Raw genomic sequence first — 17,601 nt, forward strand, 5'->3', positions numbered from 1 at the left:
CTCTTCCCTTTGCTCTACCGCAGTCGGGGGCCTCGAGCCCTCCGTTGACGGAATAATCTTGACTCCCGTAGCCGGCAGCGGGCCCTCCACGTTGAGGCGATCTGCTCGTGCATCGGGGGGATGTCAGCTCCCCCGCACGGGAAAATCGAACCTCGCATTGGGGCTGGTCGAACCTTCCGCGATGTTGGAGCTCCCGACATCCACGTCTCTCCCAAGACTGCGAGCTTCCGATGTAAAGATCCCAGACAAGGGATCGACTCCGATGTAAGTCCACACCCCGCGGTGGGGCCCAAGGTCAGTCCGCGGAGGCCTCCAGCTCCATCGATGGTAGGCCATAGAACGACCGGAGAATGCGATCCGAAAATTAATCACATCTCCGGTAAGGTAAGAAACTGAAATAAAAAAGGTTTCCCCGACCCCTCCCCTACCCCCCACATAAAACAAACCGGAGAACATTTACACAGACCTATTAACACACACTAAAAATTAAAAAAAGACAAAAAAACTCTGTTGGCGGGACTGCCAATCGTACAGCGGCCCTGGTGGTACCTACAACTAGATACCACAGCACTGAATTCTATCCTATCAAACCCTTTAAAAAAAATGCTACTTTCTAAACCCTTGTGAATATAGATATTGCTACTCACCCCTCTGCAGTGAACAATACTTCCCACACTGCTAAATGCACGTCAGACGAAAGAACTTGCCCTCCGCAAGACCAATGTACTCTTCCTTGAGCAAAGCACAAAGTGCAGGAGGAACTCAGCGGGTCAGGCAGTATCTGTGGAGGGAATGGACTGGTGACGTTTCGGGTCAGGACCCTTCATCAGACATACTTTTTTTTAATACTTCACACTTTTCCTTAAACAAGGAGACCTAATCTGTACATGATTGCCCTGCACAATTGTAATAAGATTTCTTTACTCTTGTTTTTGAATCCCTTTCATAATGAAAACGAATGTGCCATTTACTTTGCTACTTCCTTTTTGTACCTCCATGTTATTGCTTTCTGATTACTGGACAAGAACATGGTTGGTTGGCATGGGTAAGTTGGGCCGAAGGGCCTGTTTTCATGGTGTATCACTAAAACTCCAAATTAAAAAAGATTTCTGAAGTTTAAAAAATAGAATTTATGAATTAAGTTAGGCAGTCAGGCCCTTAAACAACTCGTACATCGTGATTCACCACAGACACCAACAGTATGGAACGATAAGCAGACCGGCTGCTAAAAGAACTCTTGCAGGAACCATGTCAAAACTAGGGATTTGATTATCCAGTTGGATGAAGGGGGCATAAATTGAAAGGATATGGAACAGGGCAGGTAAGTTTGACCAGAAGTATTGATGTGGTTGGGTAAACGGGCTGCTTCTGTGTTTTCAACCATCAGTGTATTTTAATGTATCATCATGAGGAGGATAGATAAGGCCTGAGCTATAGGGAGAGGTTGTGCATGCTAGGACTTTATTCCCCAGAGTGCAGGAGGCTGAGGATGATCTTATCGAGGTATAAAATCATGCGGGGATTAGATAGAGTGAATGCTCAGAGTATTTTTTCCCAGAGTAGGGGAATCAAGAACTAGAGGGCATCAGTTCAAGGTAAGAAGGGAAAGATTTAATAGGAATCTGAAGGGCACATTTAACACTCAGAGGTTTGGAAACATGGGGAACGAGCTGTCTTGACGGGATTAGATAGGATGAATGAACAGAGTCTTGCCCAGAGTGGGGTGAATCAAGAACCAGAGGTTTAAGTCGAGAGGGGAACCTGAGGGGCAACTTTTTCACACAGAGGGTGGTGAGTATGTGGAATGAGCTGCCAGAGGAGTGGTCGTTGCAGGTACTATGTCAACATTTAAAAGACACTTAGACGGGTATGTGGATAGGAAAGATTTAGAGGGATATGGGCCAAACGTGGGTCAGTGAGTTGAACTTAGATGGGGCATTTTGGTCGGCGTGGACAAGTTGGGCTGAAGGGCCTTTTTTTCATGCTGTGCGACTCTATCTTTAAGATTTATTGTCAGAGGCAAAACTGTCCTCATTTTACAGTCTTCCAAACGTTACCTGTTGATGCTGCAAGAAAGGAGGAAGCTGCCAGCTTTCGACGCGAGAGGCAGTATCTTGGACACACTGAGTAAGGCCCAGGTGCTGGTCGTGAGTGGCATGACAGGGTAAGTGCTGGACATAACAACGTTAAATTGTAATGGTGCCAAATTAACACACTTAAATCATTTGTGTAAATGAGAAAATAGTGAACAGCTGCGATACTGAAGGAGTGGCCATGTTGTATGTTATCTTATACCTAATTAGATTGGGCTGTAAAATGTAGGCAAAAGGAACTGCAGATGCTGGTTTACAAAAAAAAGACACAAAGTGCTGGAATAACTCAGCGGGTCAGGCAGTATCTCTGGAGAACATGAATTGACGACATGTTGAATCGGGCTGCTTTGGTTGCTTGGTTTATTTATTTTCATGTGAGAAGCTTGTTCTACCTGCTGTCCAGTTAAATCACCCCATACACGAGTACAATAGATCCTCTTCTGGAACAGAGCGCAGAGAGTCGCCACGTCCCGGCGTTCTGTGGCAACTCCAAGTCTCTGAAAACACCAATCTTGGCCCAAGGAGATCTGCAGGTTTATATTTTCTCACTTTAATGTCGGGTGTCCTGGCTGTACTGGATCGATGAAGTAGGAGTCAGCCTGGCCTAGTGCGATGGCATCGGCTCCTTCCACCGCCGCTTCATGCAGCTGCCGCAGGCTCTGCACGATCCGCCTGCTTACCTGGCTGCTGTAGGACCTCCCGCAGTCGCCTCCACCAACAACACCACCCCCGACCACCAAATACGTTCTTCTGTGCGCCGAGGTCGCCGTGTCATGCATCCTGAGCCGACCACGGAACTTTAGGGCGCTTTCCGAGGGTGTGGGAGGCGAGTTCACAGACTGTTCACAGCCGCCGACATTCCCCTTCACCTTCCGTTGCCGCCATCCTGCTTGGAAAAGCATGAATATAACGTGATTATATACAGTGAGGTGTATATTCCACAAACCTGGATGGGTGCGGATGCAGTAGCTCTCAACTGGACCTCAAACCGCTCACTTGATTGACGATTCATCTCCCATCTTATTCACACATCCATCCCTCCCACCACTTGGCCATCTGCTATATTGACATCTGATGCATCATAACAATTTCCATAGCTGCTTTAAAATTGTCCCAGGACCCCTCCATCTCCCATCTAAAAGGAGAAGGGCATCAGATGCATGGGAACATGTCACCAAAATCTCATATTTAGGAAGGAACTGCAAATGCTGATTTGCACCAAAGATAGACACAAAATGCTGGAGTAACTCAGCGGTCAGGCAGCATTTCTGGAGAATAGGTGGCGTTTCTGAAAAAGGGTCTCTACCTGAAACATCACCTATTCCTTTACTCCAGTGGTGCTGCCTGACCCGCTGAGTTACTCCATTTTGTGTCTATCTCCAAAATTACATCCATGTTACCTGTACAAAGTTGTTAAGAATCCTGCTATTTACTGTGTACTTTTGCATGCATTTGATCTCCCAATAAAATCTTCTTATAATAAACCAGGTAATGGCTTGATTAACTAATGTACTTATTTTGTTTTGGATTTCAACTTGTGCAAATAATTCTCCTCCCAAATGCTGACTTTAATTCTTTAAAGCAACAGCTCTGCCCAAGAGTTGTAGATGTAGCCCAGTCCATCACACAGAACAGACTCCCACCATTAACTCCATCTACACTTCAAGCTGCTTCAAAAAAGCAGCCAACATCAAGCAGACAACATAATTGTCCCACACCGGTTATTCCTCCTCTCCGCTTCCATCCAGTAGAAGGTACAGAAGCTTGAAAGCGCGTACCACCAGGCTCAAAAACAGATTTTCCCCCTCCATTATCAGGTTTCTGAATGATCCTTCCATAAGCTGTCCAATTCACTATCCCATTGTGGACATTGGACTTTGTCTATCGCACTGATGCTCTACAATGCTGAGAACTATATTCTGTACTCTGTATCTTCCCCTTTGCTCTTCCTGTTTTACTAGAGTTTGTACTGATTGTATCTATCTATCTCATCTGTTTGGATAGCATGCAAGACAAAGCTTTTCACTGTACCTTCAAGCTGCAGATTAATTGTTCCAGGCTTCTTAAGTCTTTATTCAGCTGCTCGTATGTGAAGTGGGTGGTGCATCTTCTCAAGGTGTGAGAGATGTGAAACGCAGCAGTGCTTTTTTTTATTGTACGCTTTGTACAATTTAAAAAATATATATTTTCAAATGTAATATACTGGTATATCCTGGAATCATGTTCAGCACAGACATTGTGTCCAATGTTCTATACTTTTTATTTATTAGTTTCTTAAGTTAGAAGTTGGTCACAAAATAAAAAGAATGGCTATATGTTGTTGACAAAAGTTGTTGATAAATGAAGTTTAATTTTTAATTGATCTGCACGACAGCTTTTTATCTACTAAAAAAATAATCAGTATCTTTTCTCCAATTTCCCCACAGGTGCGGAAAGACGACTCAGATTCCTCAGTTTATCCTGGATGACTCCCTCATTGGTCTTCCAGGAGAAGTTGCAAACATCATCTGCACTCAACCTCGAAGGATTTCCGCCATTTCTGTTGCCGAGCGGGTCGCCAAAGAGCGGAGCGAGAGGCTGGGAGAAAGTGTAGGATACCAGATCCGACTAGAAACTGTGAAGGTCTGTCTGGCCTTTGGACATGCTACGTTTTTGATAGATGTATCAAATGTATATCTTTCACACGTTGGTGTAATTGCAAAGGTTCCCTTTCATCTACTTTATAACTTATCTTCATCTGGGCCAGCTCTTCATATTTAACCTACTCATACCTGGGATCATTCTTGTAAACCTCCTCTGGACTCTCTCCAGAGCCAGCACATCCTTCCTCAGATATGGTGCCTAAAATTGCTCACATTATTCCAAATGCAGTCTGACCAGCGCCTTATCAGAGCCACAGCATTACACCCCTATTTTTGTAAATAAGCCGTCTAAATAAATCCATGCCAACCAAGATTCCCCATCTAAGCTAGTCCCGCCTGCCCATATCTGGCCCATATCCCTCTAAACCTCACCTATCCATGTACCTGTCCAAATGTATTTTAAAAGCTGTTTTAGTATCTGCCTCAACTACCTCCTCTGGCAGCTTGTTCCATACACCCACCACCCTCTGTGTGAAAACGCTGTCCCTCAATTAATTCTTCCCCTCTAACTTTAAACCTATGCCCTGTGATTCTTGATTCCCTACTCTGGGTAACAGACTCTGTGCATTCACCCTTTCTATTCCCCTCGTGACTTTACACTCGTCCGTAAGATCACTCTCAGCCTCCTGTGCAAGAAGCAATAAAGTCCGACCCTGCCCAAACACTCCATGTAGCTCAGGCCCTTGAGACACTTGGACAGGTGCGCGGATATTAAAGTTTTAGAGGGATATGGACCAAACACGAGTCCTGATGTTGTAGTACATTCCTGCTGGCGAGATGAAGGCACAAGGAACTGCAGATGCTTGTGTACTGTTGAAGAAGTCTTTGATGTCTTTAATGGAGATGTGTTACAGCAATATTCTTAGAGTTAATCCCTCGTTTGTTCAAAATTATGTGTACAGAGGCGATCTTTACATTTGGCATTGTATCAATGTTCTCAAACAAGCATCACATATTAACATTTGTTTAATGCTGTTTTATTTTCAGTCCTCTTTGACCAGGTTGCTTTATTGTACCGCTGGAGTGCTGCTCAGGCGTCTGGAGGCTGATCCAGACCTTTGTGGTGTGTCTCACGTTATCGTGGATGAAGTTCACGAAAGAACCGAGGAAAGGTAAAGTTCTAATGAAAGTTGGGATCAAAACATGAAGTGCTGGGGGAAAGTCAGGAGGTCAGGCAGCATCTCTGGAAGAAATGGGCATGCGATATTTTGGGTCAGGACCCTTCTTCAGACTGAATGTAGTAGGGGGAGAAAGCTGGAAAAGAGAGGTGGGACGGGACAAAGCCTGGCAAGTGTTAGGTGGATACAGGTGTTTGTGGGTGGACAAAGGCCAGAGACGAAAAGGAGACAAAGGGCTATGAGAGAAGGAGAGAAGAGAAGTGAAATGTGAAGCCAGAGGAAGAGATATAGGTGGAAGGGAATGGTGGGGAAGGGGAAAGGGGTGCAGGATAGTGGGAGAAATAGGTACACATCCAGATGGAGTATAGGGAAAGGGGGTAAAGTTCATACCGTTAAGGGCCTGTCCCACGAGCATGCGACTCTATCCGGCAAGCACGACCTAAAGGGCCGGTCCCACCAGCATGCGCCTGCATGCGGCAAGCACGACCTAGCGTGGTCGCTTGAGCCGTACGGCCTCGCGGGGCCGGTCCTACTTCGATCGCCGGAGCCGTATGGAGTTGTGCGGAGCTGGTCCCGACATTGCGCGGGGCTCCGAAAAACTGACCGTGTTTAAAAATTCCGCGCGGCAACGGCCTGCCGGCCCGCAGCTGCCTCGACGCCGTACGTCACACGCGAACTTCCCGCGGACTTCGCTCGAACTTCATTTCACTCACTCGACCTCCGCGCGGCCCCCGCTTCTGGTTTGGTGGCACTTGCCGCATGCAGGCGCATGCTGGTGGGATCGGCCCTTTAGGCCGCGCTTGCCGCATGCAGGTCGCATGCTCGTGGGACAGGCCCTTTAGGTTGTAAGCTGACCAAGTGGAATATGAGATGCTGCTCCTCCACTTTGACTATTATACACACGTTTCTGTTGTAATATTTTTGAGCTGAACTATTCTTGCATGTACCGTATGAATTAATTTAAACTTGAATGCGTATTCATGTATTGCCAGTGATTTCTTGCTGTTGGTGCTGAAGGATCTGATAATGACTCGGCGTGATCTGCGTATTGTCCTGATGAGCGCAACCTTGAATGCCCAGCTCTTCACAGAGTACTTCAATATGTGCCCCTGTCTTCACATCCCAGGTGGGACTTCATCCAATGGCTTAGAAACAGTGGCTTCAGAAAGTGAACTGGCAATGACTGTTGCACGAGCATCACATACACCACAATATATGAATTATTTGTTTTACTTTAGACTTGAGCGTGGAAACAGGCCCTTCGACCAACCGAGTCCGCGCCGACCAGCAATCCCCGTACACTAGCACTATCCTACGTGCTCGAGACATTTACAATTTTACCAATTGACCTACAAACCTGCACGTCTTTGGAGCGTGAGAGGAAACTGGAGCACCTGGTGAAAACCTACGTAGTCACAGGGAGAATGTACAACTCATAAAGACAGCACCCATAGTCAGGATCGTACCCATAGTCAGAGCCTCTGGCACTGTATGGCAGCAACTCTACAGCTGCACCACTGTGCCACCCTTATTGAAACGTTTTATGAATATTGGTACTGTGAGCATCTGTGATCTTCTATTATGGTCACCTAGTATTGCTGGTTATTAATTTATTGTATTGCTGATTATTATATATTTGCCTTTGTGTTATTGTGTTAACGGGCCTGTAAAGCTGCAACAGGCACAGTGGTAGATCTGCTGCCTCGCAGAGCCCTGGGTTCAATCCTGACTACATGTGCTGTCTGTACGGAGTTTTACGTTCTCCCTATGACCACAGAAGCTTTCTCCGGGTGTACCAGTTTCCTCCCACAAAGATGTACAGGTCTGTAGATTAATTGGCTTCTGAAAATTGTCCCCGGGATATAGGGTAGAACTAGTGTACGGGTGATCATTAGTCGGCGTGGACTTGGGAGGCCAAAGAGCCTGTTTTCACGCTATATCTCTAAATTAAACTGAACTAAAGTAAGAATTTAATTGTTCTGTTGCCAGTACATATGAACATTTGTTAGTTAAAAAGTTAAACATTCTTGATTCTTTTGCTGTTTTAGGGCATACTTTCCCAGTGGATCAATATTTCTTGGAAGATGCACTTGCACGGACAAGGTAATAGACAATGGACAAATTGATGCAGGACTCTCCCAATATCGGGAACATGTTTCCTGCCTCTGGCATGTCCAAACCCTTAATAATCTTATGTTTCAATAAGATATCCTCTCATCCTTCTAAATTCCAGAGTATATATAGAAACATAGAACATACAAGCCTAGCCACTCCATTCTATCAACATATGACAGTCCCGCCATCCCGGGAATTAACCTGGTGAACCTACGCTGCACTCCCTCAATAGCAAGAATGTCCTTCCTCAAATTTGGAGACCAAAACTGCACACAATACTCCAGGTGTGGTCTCACTAGGGCCCTGTACAACTGCAGAAGGGCCCCTTTGCTCCTATACTCCTCTTGTTATGAAGGCCAACATGCCATTAGCCTTCTTCACTGCCTGCTGTACCTGCATGCTTACTTTCAGTGATTAATCACGCTATGGAAGGAGTGGTATTGTACGACAGTTAGCTGATAATGAAACCTACTTTCTTCTGCAACCTCAGATGACACATGAAACGTAGCAATTTGGGAATGCAGTGACAGGATTTGAGCCGGTTGAAGGCCCGTTTTACCTTTTGCATAATCTTAATAAAGTCTCTGGAGACACTAAGAACTGCAGATGCTGGAATCTTTAGCAAAACACAAAGTGCTGGAAGAACTTAGTGGGCAGGCAGCATCTGTGGAAGGAATGGACAGACAATCCTAAGAAGTCGTAGAGTCAAAGAGCTGTACAGCACAGAATCAGGCTCGTTGTCCCACCTTGTTCATGTTAATCAAGTTAGCATGCTGGGCCTGTCCCTTTTGCTTGCATTTGGCCCATATTTCTCTCAACCCTTCCTATCCATACATCTGTCTAAATGTCTTTTAAAACTCAATTATATCCCCTTCTATAGCTTCTTCTGGTAGCTCATTCCAGATACAGATTACTTTCTGAGTGAAAAGGCTATTCCTGAAGTCTCTCTTAAATCCCCTCTCACCTTAAGCCAGTGTCCTCTAGTTTTCATCAAAACAATCATTGCCACGCCATGCTCTCATCTCGCTGCTACCATTGAGAAGAAGGTACGGGAGCCTGAAAAGATTAAAAAAAGACGCAGTGCTGGAGTAACTCAGGGCGGCGCGGTGCTGCATTGGTAGAGTTGCTGCCTTACAGCACCAGAGACCTGTCTGGAGTTTGTACGTTCTCCCTGTGACCGTGTGGGTTTTCTCCAGGTGCTCCGGTTTCCTTCCACACTCCAACGATGTAGGTTAATTGACTTTGGTAAAAATTGTAAATTGTCCCTAGTGTGTAGGATAGCGTTAGTGTACGGGATGATCGCTGGTCAGTGCAGACTCTGGGCTGAAGGGCCTGTTTCCATGCTGTATCTCTAAACTCAACTCAGTGGGTCAGGCAGCATCTAGAGAACATGGATAGGTGATGTTTTGTGATGGGACCCTTCAGGCTGAAGTTTAATTGACCAAAGTACTGACAACAGTACAATTACATTGCTTGCTTTCTGCTGCTTAACAGGCTGCTAAAAGCAACAGCACAAATATATAATAATAAAAAATACATTAGATTACTAGCCGTTAAACTAGGTAATCGTAGTAGTGGAAAAAACAAAGTCTATAGGTAGTAATTAAGACTGGTACAATTACATCATGTTAAAGATATCTGGATAGGTACATGGATAGGAAAGGTTTAGAGGGAGACGGGCCATACATGGCCAGGTGGGACTTGTGTAGCTGCGACATCATGGACGAATTGTGCCGAAGGGCCTGTTTCCATGTTGTGTGACTTGATGATATAATTCATACGCACAAGAGGAATCCATTCACGCTGCTGTTTGCTTGTGGATTCTTTGAAGGGACTGTCCATACAAACTTGTTACACCATATTGCCTTCTGAAAATTCCTTTGTCTAAAAATTGTATCCCTTTCCTCTTTAAAGCTGTCTGGAATTCAAGGCTGCCACTATTTTGAATTTTATTCCATGCAAGGTTGAGGTGTGTGAATTTTTGGACAATTGGGAATCAAGGGTTAGAGTCATAAATTTATACAGCGTGGAAACAGGCCCTTCGACCCAACTTGCCCACACTGACAAACATGTCCCATCTACACTAGTTCCACCTGCCTGTGTTTTGCCCATATCCCTTTAAACCTGTCTCACCCATGTACCTGTCTAAATGTTTCTTAAATGTTGTGATAGTACCTGCTCAACTACTTCTTCTGGCAACTCGTTCCACACACCCACCACCCTCTGGGTGTAAAAGTTGCCCCTCGGACTCCTATTAAACTTTCCCCCCTCACCTTAAACCTCTGTCCTCTGGTTCTCGATTCCCTTTCTCTGGGCAAGAGACTCTATCTATCTCTATCCACCCGATCTATTCCTCATGATTTTGTCATCATAGTTGTGGAGATGGTCAGAAACGGAGCAGTCAATTGTCCAGAGCAGCACATGACTGCATTAACTGGATGTGGTTCTAATGCACTCTCCTAAGTTACAGATTGGGGAGATGCGGCCAAACAAATCATCAATACCCCAAAGTAATATGCAGACTCCTGCTCTTTGTATGGTTTCCCCTGCATCTTGTACTTGTTCAAGAGTCAAGAATGTTTAAATGTTTTGTTTATTATTGTCGTGCACTGAAGTACAGTGAAAAGATTTTGTTGCTTGATATCTAGTCAGCAAAATAAAATTATACAAGATTACAATAAAGCTGTCCACAATGTACAGATACGGGATTAAGGGAATAATATTTAGTGCAAGATAAGGTCTGAATAAAGAGAGTTTGAAGGTCTCCAATGATGGACATGGAGATGAAGGGAATGGATGTCTATGGATTATGTGCAGAGATGGTCTTGGCCACATATCCGGCACGCAGATTGTTGGTTGAAGGGCCTGTTCTTTTGCTGTACAGTTCTATGTTCGATTCTCCTGGCTGTCACGCAACAAAGCCTTTCACTGTACCTCGGTAGACGTGACAATGGCAATTCCACAAGGTTCCCAGCCTCTGACATAACTGCTGCTGTGTTAATTGTAGATATGTTTTAGAAGACAGAAGCCCTTATGCACGAACTACAAAGATGAACCATTATGATGAGTCATGGGTGGCTAAAGGTAAAAATAACTTGAATTCCACACAAACCTTTGAGGAGCAGCTAAGTTCATTGCAAATACAACAACGACCATCAGTCAAAGACAGCATCCCAGACCAGCAACTGAATGTTAATCAACTGATGATTCGTTACAAAGGTAGGCTTCTCTTTTAGGAAATGCATGTTTTATGCTTGACCTATATATAAATGGTAATTAACCTACGCTAACTACTCAGGAACAGCTTCTTACCTTCTGCTGAAGCTTTACAGGTCTGTAAATGCAATAACACACAGGTAAATGTACAATAGTCACCAATACAATGAATTAAAAACAATAATAGGTAACCATAATAGTGCAAAACAAAAGTCTGTAGTGCAACCAAAGATATAGTCTGCAGAGGATCATAGTTGCTGAGGTTAGTGTTGTGCAGTCTTCAAAAACCTGATGGTTGCTGAGAAGAAGCTGTTCTTGAACCTGGAGGTCATGGTTTTCAGGCTCCTGTACCTTCTTCCTGATGGTAGTAGCGAGTTGAGAGCATGGCCAGTATGGTGTGGGTCTTTGATGATATCCTGAAGAGTTGGTGATATGTTGTTCCATAATAGGTGCTGACCTCTCCACCATCGAAGGGATCTACAGGAGGCGCTGCCTCAAAAAGACAGCCAGTATCATCACAGACCCACACCACCCTGGCCACATTCTCATCTCGCTGCTACCTTCGGGAAGGTAGTATAGGAGCTTGAAAACTGTGACCTCCAGGTTACAGAACAGCTTCTTCCCAGCAACCATCAGACTCTTGAACACTGCACAACACGAACTAAAGTACAAACTGCCTTGGTTGCATTAGGAAGTTTGGGTTTTGTTTTATACTATATTGGGACTTATTTATTTATTTGTTGGGGTTTTTTTTTTTTGTTTATTATGTTATCTGTTGAGTACTGTGTTTACAGACCAGTTATGCTGCTGCAAGTTAGAATTTAATTGTTCCTTTTTGGTACGTATAATAATTAAACATATTTGACACTCCTGATAACGCTGCTTTTTGCTGTATTAGTAATTAAGATTTTTTTTTTCTAGATATTAGTAAGTCTGTGCTAAAGACTCTGGCGGGTATGGACCTGGATAAAATCAACTTGGATTTAATTGAAGCTCTGCTGGAGTGGATAGTGGATGGGAACCATAATTATCCTCCAGGTTAGTGGAGTAATATCTGCTCTGCTTTCAGCGGGATCACTGAAGCATCCATCCCGTGGCATGTTGCTGATGTTTGTCCTGCACCCTACGAGGGCCATTGATACTGAAAGGGACACCAAGTGCTTGAGTAGCCCAATGGGTCGGGCAGCCAACTCGAGAATATAGATTGGTGACATTTCAGGGTCGGGACCCTTCTTCGTGAGACCTGCTGAAAGTATATGCTAGCATTTATTTCAAGGCTAGAATACAAAAACAGGGATGTAATGCTGAGGCTCTATACGATGCTGGTCAGGCCGCATTTTGTAGTATTGTGAGCAATTTTGGGCACCATATCTGAGGAAGGATGTGCTGGCTCTGGAGAGGGTCCAGAGGAGGTTTACAAGAATGATCCCAGGAATGAATGGGGTCACATATGATGAGCGATTGAAGGCACTGGGCCTGCTGCACTTGCTGGAGTTTAGAAGGATGAGGGGAGGATTGAAACTTATCGAATAGTGAAACTCTTGGATAGAGTGGATGTGGAGAGGATGTTTCCACCAGTGGGAGAGTCTAGGACTAGAGGTCTAATGCCCCTGTCCCACTTAGGAAACCTGAATGGAAACCTCTGGTGACCTTGCGCCCCACCCAAAGTTTCCATGAGTCGCCGGAGGTTTTGGTCACTCGACCGAAGCATGAGCTGCATCTACTGACCAAAGATCCTACAGGATCTTTGCTACCGACCGCGCGCACACACACACACACACCACACACAACACAACACACCACACACAACACACAACACACACACACACACAACACACAACACACACACACAACACACACACACACAACACACACAAACACATCGCAAAGGTGGGGGTCAAGGACAGCGGAGGAGCGCTGTCTGCGCGATGAAGAGGAAGGTAAACGGCTGCCACAGAGCATGGTAAGTCCTTTAGAGAGTGCGGGAGGGAGGGAGAGAAGGGGAAGAGAGAGATGGGGGGGGGGGGGAGAGGAGAAGGAGTGGAGACAAGTTTTAGGAAGTTTAATAAAGTTAGTGGGCATTTTACCTTCCGGCGGATCTTCTAGGTCCTGAAAACCAAATGAGCCAATCAAAATGGCCGATCAGCGAAGGAGATTGCCTTCGACTGCCAGTGAGTAAATAGCGACCCCACTCCACTGGCTTCGACCAAACGGCAACCTATTTTTAGTCGAGGCCGGTTTTGATTTTGTTGAAATAATCGCAGGAACAGAGAAGAAGCCTCGGCTACGCGGAAACTACTTTCGACCATTACGGAGAGTGACCAAAACCTACGGGAAACCTTGGGCGGGGAGCAAGGTCACCAGAGGTTTCCTTCCAGGTTTCCTAAGTGGGACAGGGGCATTAGCCTCAGAATTAAAGGACGTTCCGTTAGGAAGGAGATGAGGAGGAATTTGTTTAGTCAGAGAGTGGTGAATCTGTGGAATTCTTTGCTTATTCTAAAGGCAGATATAGATAGATTTCTGATTAGTACAGGTGTTTAGGGGTTAAGGGGAGAAGGCAGGAGAGTGGGGTTAGGAGGAACAGATAGATCAGCCATGATTAAATGCGGTGTAGACTTGATGGGCCCAATGGCCTAATTCTGCTCCTTTCACTTAAGATCTTATGATCCATATAAGATTATGAGAGGCACAGATAGAGTAGACAGTCAGAACCCTTTTTCCCCAAGATGAGAAAAATCCCATACTATAGGGCATAGCCTTATGGTGAGATGGGCAAATGTTAAAGGAGATGTGCAGGGCATGTTCTTTACACAGAAGGTGGTAGGTGCTTGGATGAAGCTGCCGGGGCGTGGTGGTGGAGACAGATACGAGCGTGACATTTTTGAGTCTTTTGGATAGGCACATAGATATGCAGGGAATGGAGGCACATGGATATGCAGAGAATGGAGTAATATGAATCACATGCAGGTAGATAAGAGTTGGGCTTGGCATCATGTTTCGCACAGACATTGGGGACGAAAGGACTTGTTCCTGTTCTTTGTTCAGACTGCGGGGGGGAGAGGATGTGGGTTGGGGAGGGGTTTTGTAGTTACCTAAAATTGGAGAATTCAGTTCATTAGCTACCCGGGTAGAATATGAGGTGCTGTTCCTCCAGTTTGCATGCGCCCTCACTCTGGCAATAGAGGAGGCCTGGGACAGAAAGGTCGGTATCGGGATGGGAAGGGGTTTTAAATGGTTATCCACCGGGATATTGCTCCTCATCCTCACCCTTTCCACCTTCCGTAGAGACCGTTCCCTCCAAAACGTCTTGTTCATTCAACCCTTCCCACCCAAACCACCCCTCCCGAGGTACGTTCCCCTGCAACCGCAGAAGATGCCTCATGTCCCTATACTTCCTCCCTCAACTCCATCCAGGAATCTCATCTACTGCATCCAATGTTCCCGATGTGGACACCTGTACATTGGAGAGATCAAGTGTAGACTCGGCGACCGTTTCACTGAACACTTGCGCTCTGTCCGCCAAGGTCTGCTGGATCTCCCGGTCGCTAACCTTCTCATCGCCTGCTAGGCGTTTTCCCATCCCCATCTCTATTTTCCAGCTTTCTTCCCACTAACACCATAAGTCTGAAGAAGGGTCCCGACCTGAAACATAGCTTAGGGTAGAAGGAAGAGGAGGTGCTGTTCAAGATAGCATTGGGTTTGTTGCACATTGTAGGAAGACAGTGGCAGAGGTTAGAGTGGGGATGGGTGGAAAATCAAAAGCAATTGATAGCTCAGTCACCCTTCCAGACTGAGCAGAGATTTCATTCACTGCAAATATTTCCTTCCTTTAAATTCCTAATGTTTCTATGTAGCATGATCTTCAAATGTCCAAAGGATACGTCTTTCCTTTCACTGGGGAAACTTTCTGATTTAAGAACAAATCCCATTTAGAAATGGAGACACAACAAACTGCAGATGCTGGAATCTTGCAAAACACAAAGTGCTGGAGTAACCCAGCGGGTCAGGCAGCATCTGTGGAGGGAATGGACAGACGATGTCTCGGGTTGGGACCTTTCTTCAGACTGATGGAGTGTTTTGCTGCAACCTAGAAATGTATCTTTCTTTTGTAGGTTGCCAGCTACAATTTAATGCAAAGTTCAGAAATATTAAATGTTTCACGTTTTTGTTGTTTTTCTTCTAATTTTTAATTTAATTGTTTCAATAGGAGCTGTTTTAATATTCTTACCTGGCCTGGCCGATATCAAGTTGTTGTACGAACAGCTTCAGTCTAACCCCTTCTTCAATAACAAGCATGAAAAGAGGTCTGTAATTTCAGAGATGTGTTGGGTCGTTGATTGTGCGGGTGTCATCTTTGAATCATAGAGATGTATAGCACAGAGACAGGCCCTTTGGCCCATCTTGACTGCTGCCATTATAAATGAAGATTTGAGTTTTAAATTTATATTTTTGTGTAATAGATAACTTTACTGCTACTGTTTCAGAAATGTTTTGCTTGCATTATTGGAAGTAATTTTATCATTTTTCAAATTACTGCTGCTGTTCCTCGATGGTCTGACATCACAGACATGTTGATGGCTCTGGGCCTGTACTCGCTGGAGATTAGAAGAATGAGGGGGGATCGCATTGAAACCTACAGAATAATGAAAGGCTTGGATGTGGAGAGGATGTTTCCACTGGTGGGAGAGTCTGGGACTAGATGGCACAGCTTCAGAATAAAGAGATGAGGAGGAATCTATTTTGCCAGAGGGTGGTGAATTGGTAGAATTAATTGACACAGACAGCGGTGGGGTCCAAGTCTTTGGGTATTTTTAAAGCAGAGATTGATAGGTTCTTGACTAGTAAGGGTGTCAAAGGTTACGGGAGGGGGCAGGAGAATGGGGTCGAGAGGGAAATATAGATCAGGCATGATTGAATGGTGGACCAGACGATGGGCCGAATGTTGTAATTCTGCTCCTATGCCTTATGGAGTAAGATGTCTGTTCTCTCTCAGGTGCCTTATCTACCCTCTCCACTCCTCACTGTCAAGCGAGGAACAGCAAGCAGTCTTCCTCCGTCCCCCTGAAGGGACCACCAAGATCATCATCTCCACGAACATTGCTGAAACCTCAGTCACCATTGATGACATTGTTTACGTCATTGACTCTGGCAAGATGAAAGAAAAGAGGTACCGTTATTTAAATGCGTGATTCATTAAGGATGCATCCGTACCCTGGTATAGGAAGGCCGTTATTTTTAACTCTAGAAAATGTTGTTTACAATGTAATAGATCACTCACGTGGGTTTCTTCCAGCTGCTCCCGTTTCCTCCCACATCCCAAAGACGTGTAGGTTTGTAGGCTAATTGGTTTCTGTAAATTGTCCTTAGTGTGTAGAGAATGGATAAGAAAGAGAATAACATAGAACTAGTGTGAACGGTTGATCGATGGTCGGCGTGGACGGTGGGTGAAGGGCCCGTTTCTAAGCAGTATCTTTCAATCAATCAGTCAGTTTTGCGTTTCGCCCATTAATTGTCATTTATATGTTTGAGTAAGTTATTTATTTGCCACAAGCTTACCCATATAAAGAATGTGAATACTAAGTTGCAGGCTAAGTCGCCTCATCTAAACTAATCCATTCAGTATTTATAAAGCAGTAATTAATAGATTCTTGATCAGTTAAGGTGTCAAACGTTACAGGGAGAAGGCAGGAGAATGGGGTTGAGAGGGAAACATAGATCAGCCATGATTGAAGATGGAGTAGACTCGAGAGGCTGAATAGCCTAATTCTGCTCCTCTGTCATATAGTCTTATTTGCCTGCATTTGTTTATTGTCACGTGTACCGAGGTACAGTGAAAAGCTTTTGTTGCGTGCTAACAAGTCTGAACTACTATCTACTTCTTTGATAACCCTCGGACTATTCAGACCATCAGTCTGAAGAAGGGTCTCTACCCGTAACATCACCTATTCCTTCGCTCCATAAATGTTGCCTCACCCGCTGAGTTTCTCCAGCATTTTTGTCTACCTTTGATTTTCCAGCATATGCAGTTCTTTCTTAAACACTAGAACTATCCTTCATCAGACTTTGCTGGCTTTACCTTGCACAAACGTTATTCCCTTATCATGTATCTATGCACTGTAAATGGATCCATTGTAATCACGTATTGTCTTTCTGCTGACTCGTTAGCAGGCAAGAAATGGCTTTTCACTGTACCTCGGTCCAAGTGACGATAAACTGAATTGAACTGAAGTCAGCGGAAAGACAATACATGATTACAATCGAGCCATCCACAGTGTACAGATACATGATAAAGGGAATAACGTTTATTGCAAGACAAAGTCCGATTAAAGATAGTCCGAGTGCCTCCAATAAGATAGATTGTAGCTCAGGACTGCTCTGGTTGTTGGTTGGTTGGTTTAGTTGCGTAATAGCAGCGTG

General features: G+C 44.8%; 1 protein-coding gene across 3 annotated transcripts in view; it reads left to right on the forward strand.

The window, feature by feature from the left end:
* dhx57 (DExH-box helicase 57) overlaps positions 1-17,601 on the forward strand; it is a 51,414-nt gene that overhangs the window by 18,840 nt on the left and 14,973 nt on the right. For all 3 annotated transcript variants that reach the window (XM_033025774.1, XM_033025775.1, XM_033025776.1), the window contains exons 8-16: positions 2,043-2,164; positions 4,520-4,715; positions 5,723-5,847; positions 6,846-6,979; positions 7,902-7,956; positions 10,976-11,187; positions 12,106-12,222; positions 15,392-15,488; positions 16,178-16,351. In XM_033025774.1, the coding sequence (XP_032881665.1) occupies positions 2,043-2,164; positions 4,520-4,715; positions 5,723-5,847; positions 6,846-6,979; positions 7,902-7,956; positions 10,976-11,187; positions 12,106-12,222; positions 15,392-15,488; positions 16,178-16,351 (1,232 nt within the window). The remainder of the gene's footprint in view (positions 1-2,042; positions 2,165-4,519; positions 4,716-5,722; positions 5,848-6,845; positions 6,980-7,901; positions 7,957-10,975; positions 11,188-12,105; positions 12,223-15,391; positions 15,489-16,177; positions 16,352-17,601) is intronic.

The sequence above is a fragment of the Amblyraja radiata genome, chromosome 8 (genome assembly GCF_010909765.2).
Source record: "Amblyraja radiata isolate CabotCenter1 chromosome 8, sAmbRad1.1.pri, whole genome shotgun sequence".
In the NCBI taxonomy this organism is placed as follows: Eukaryota; Metazoa; Chordata; class Chondrichthyes; order Rajiformes; family Rajidae; genus Amblyraja; species Amblyraja radiata.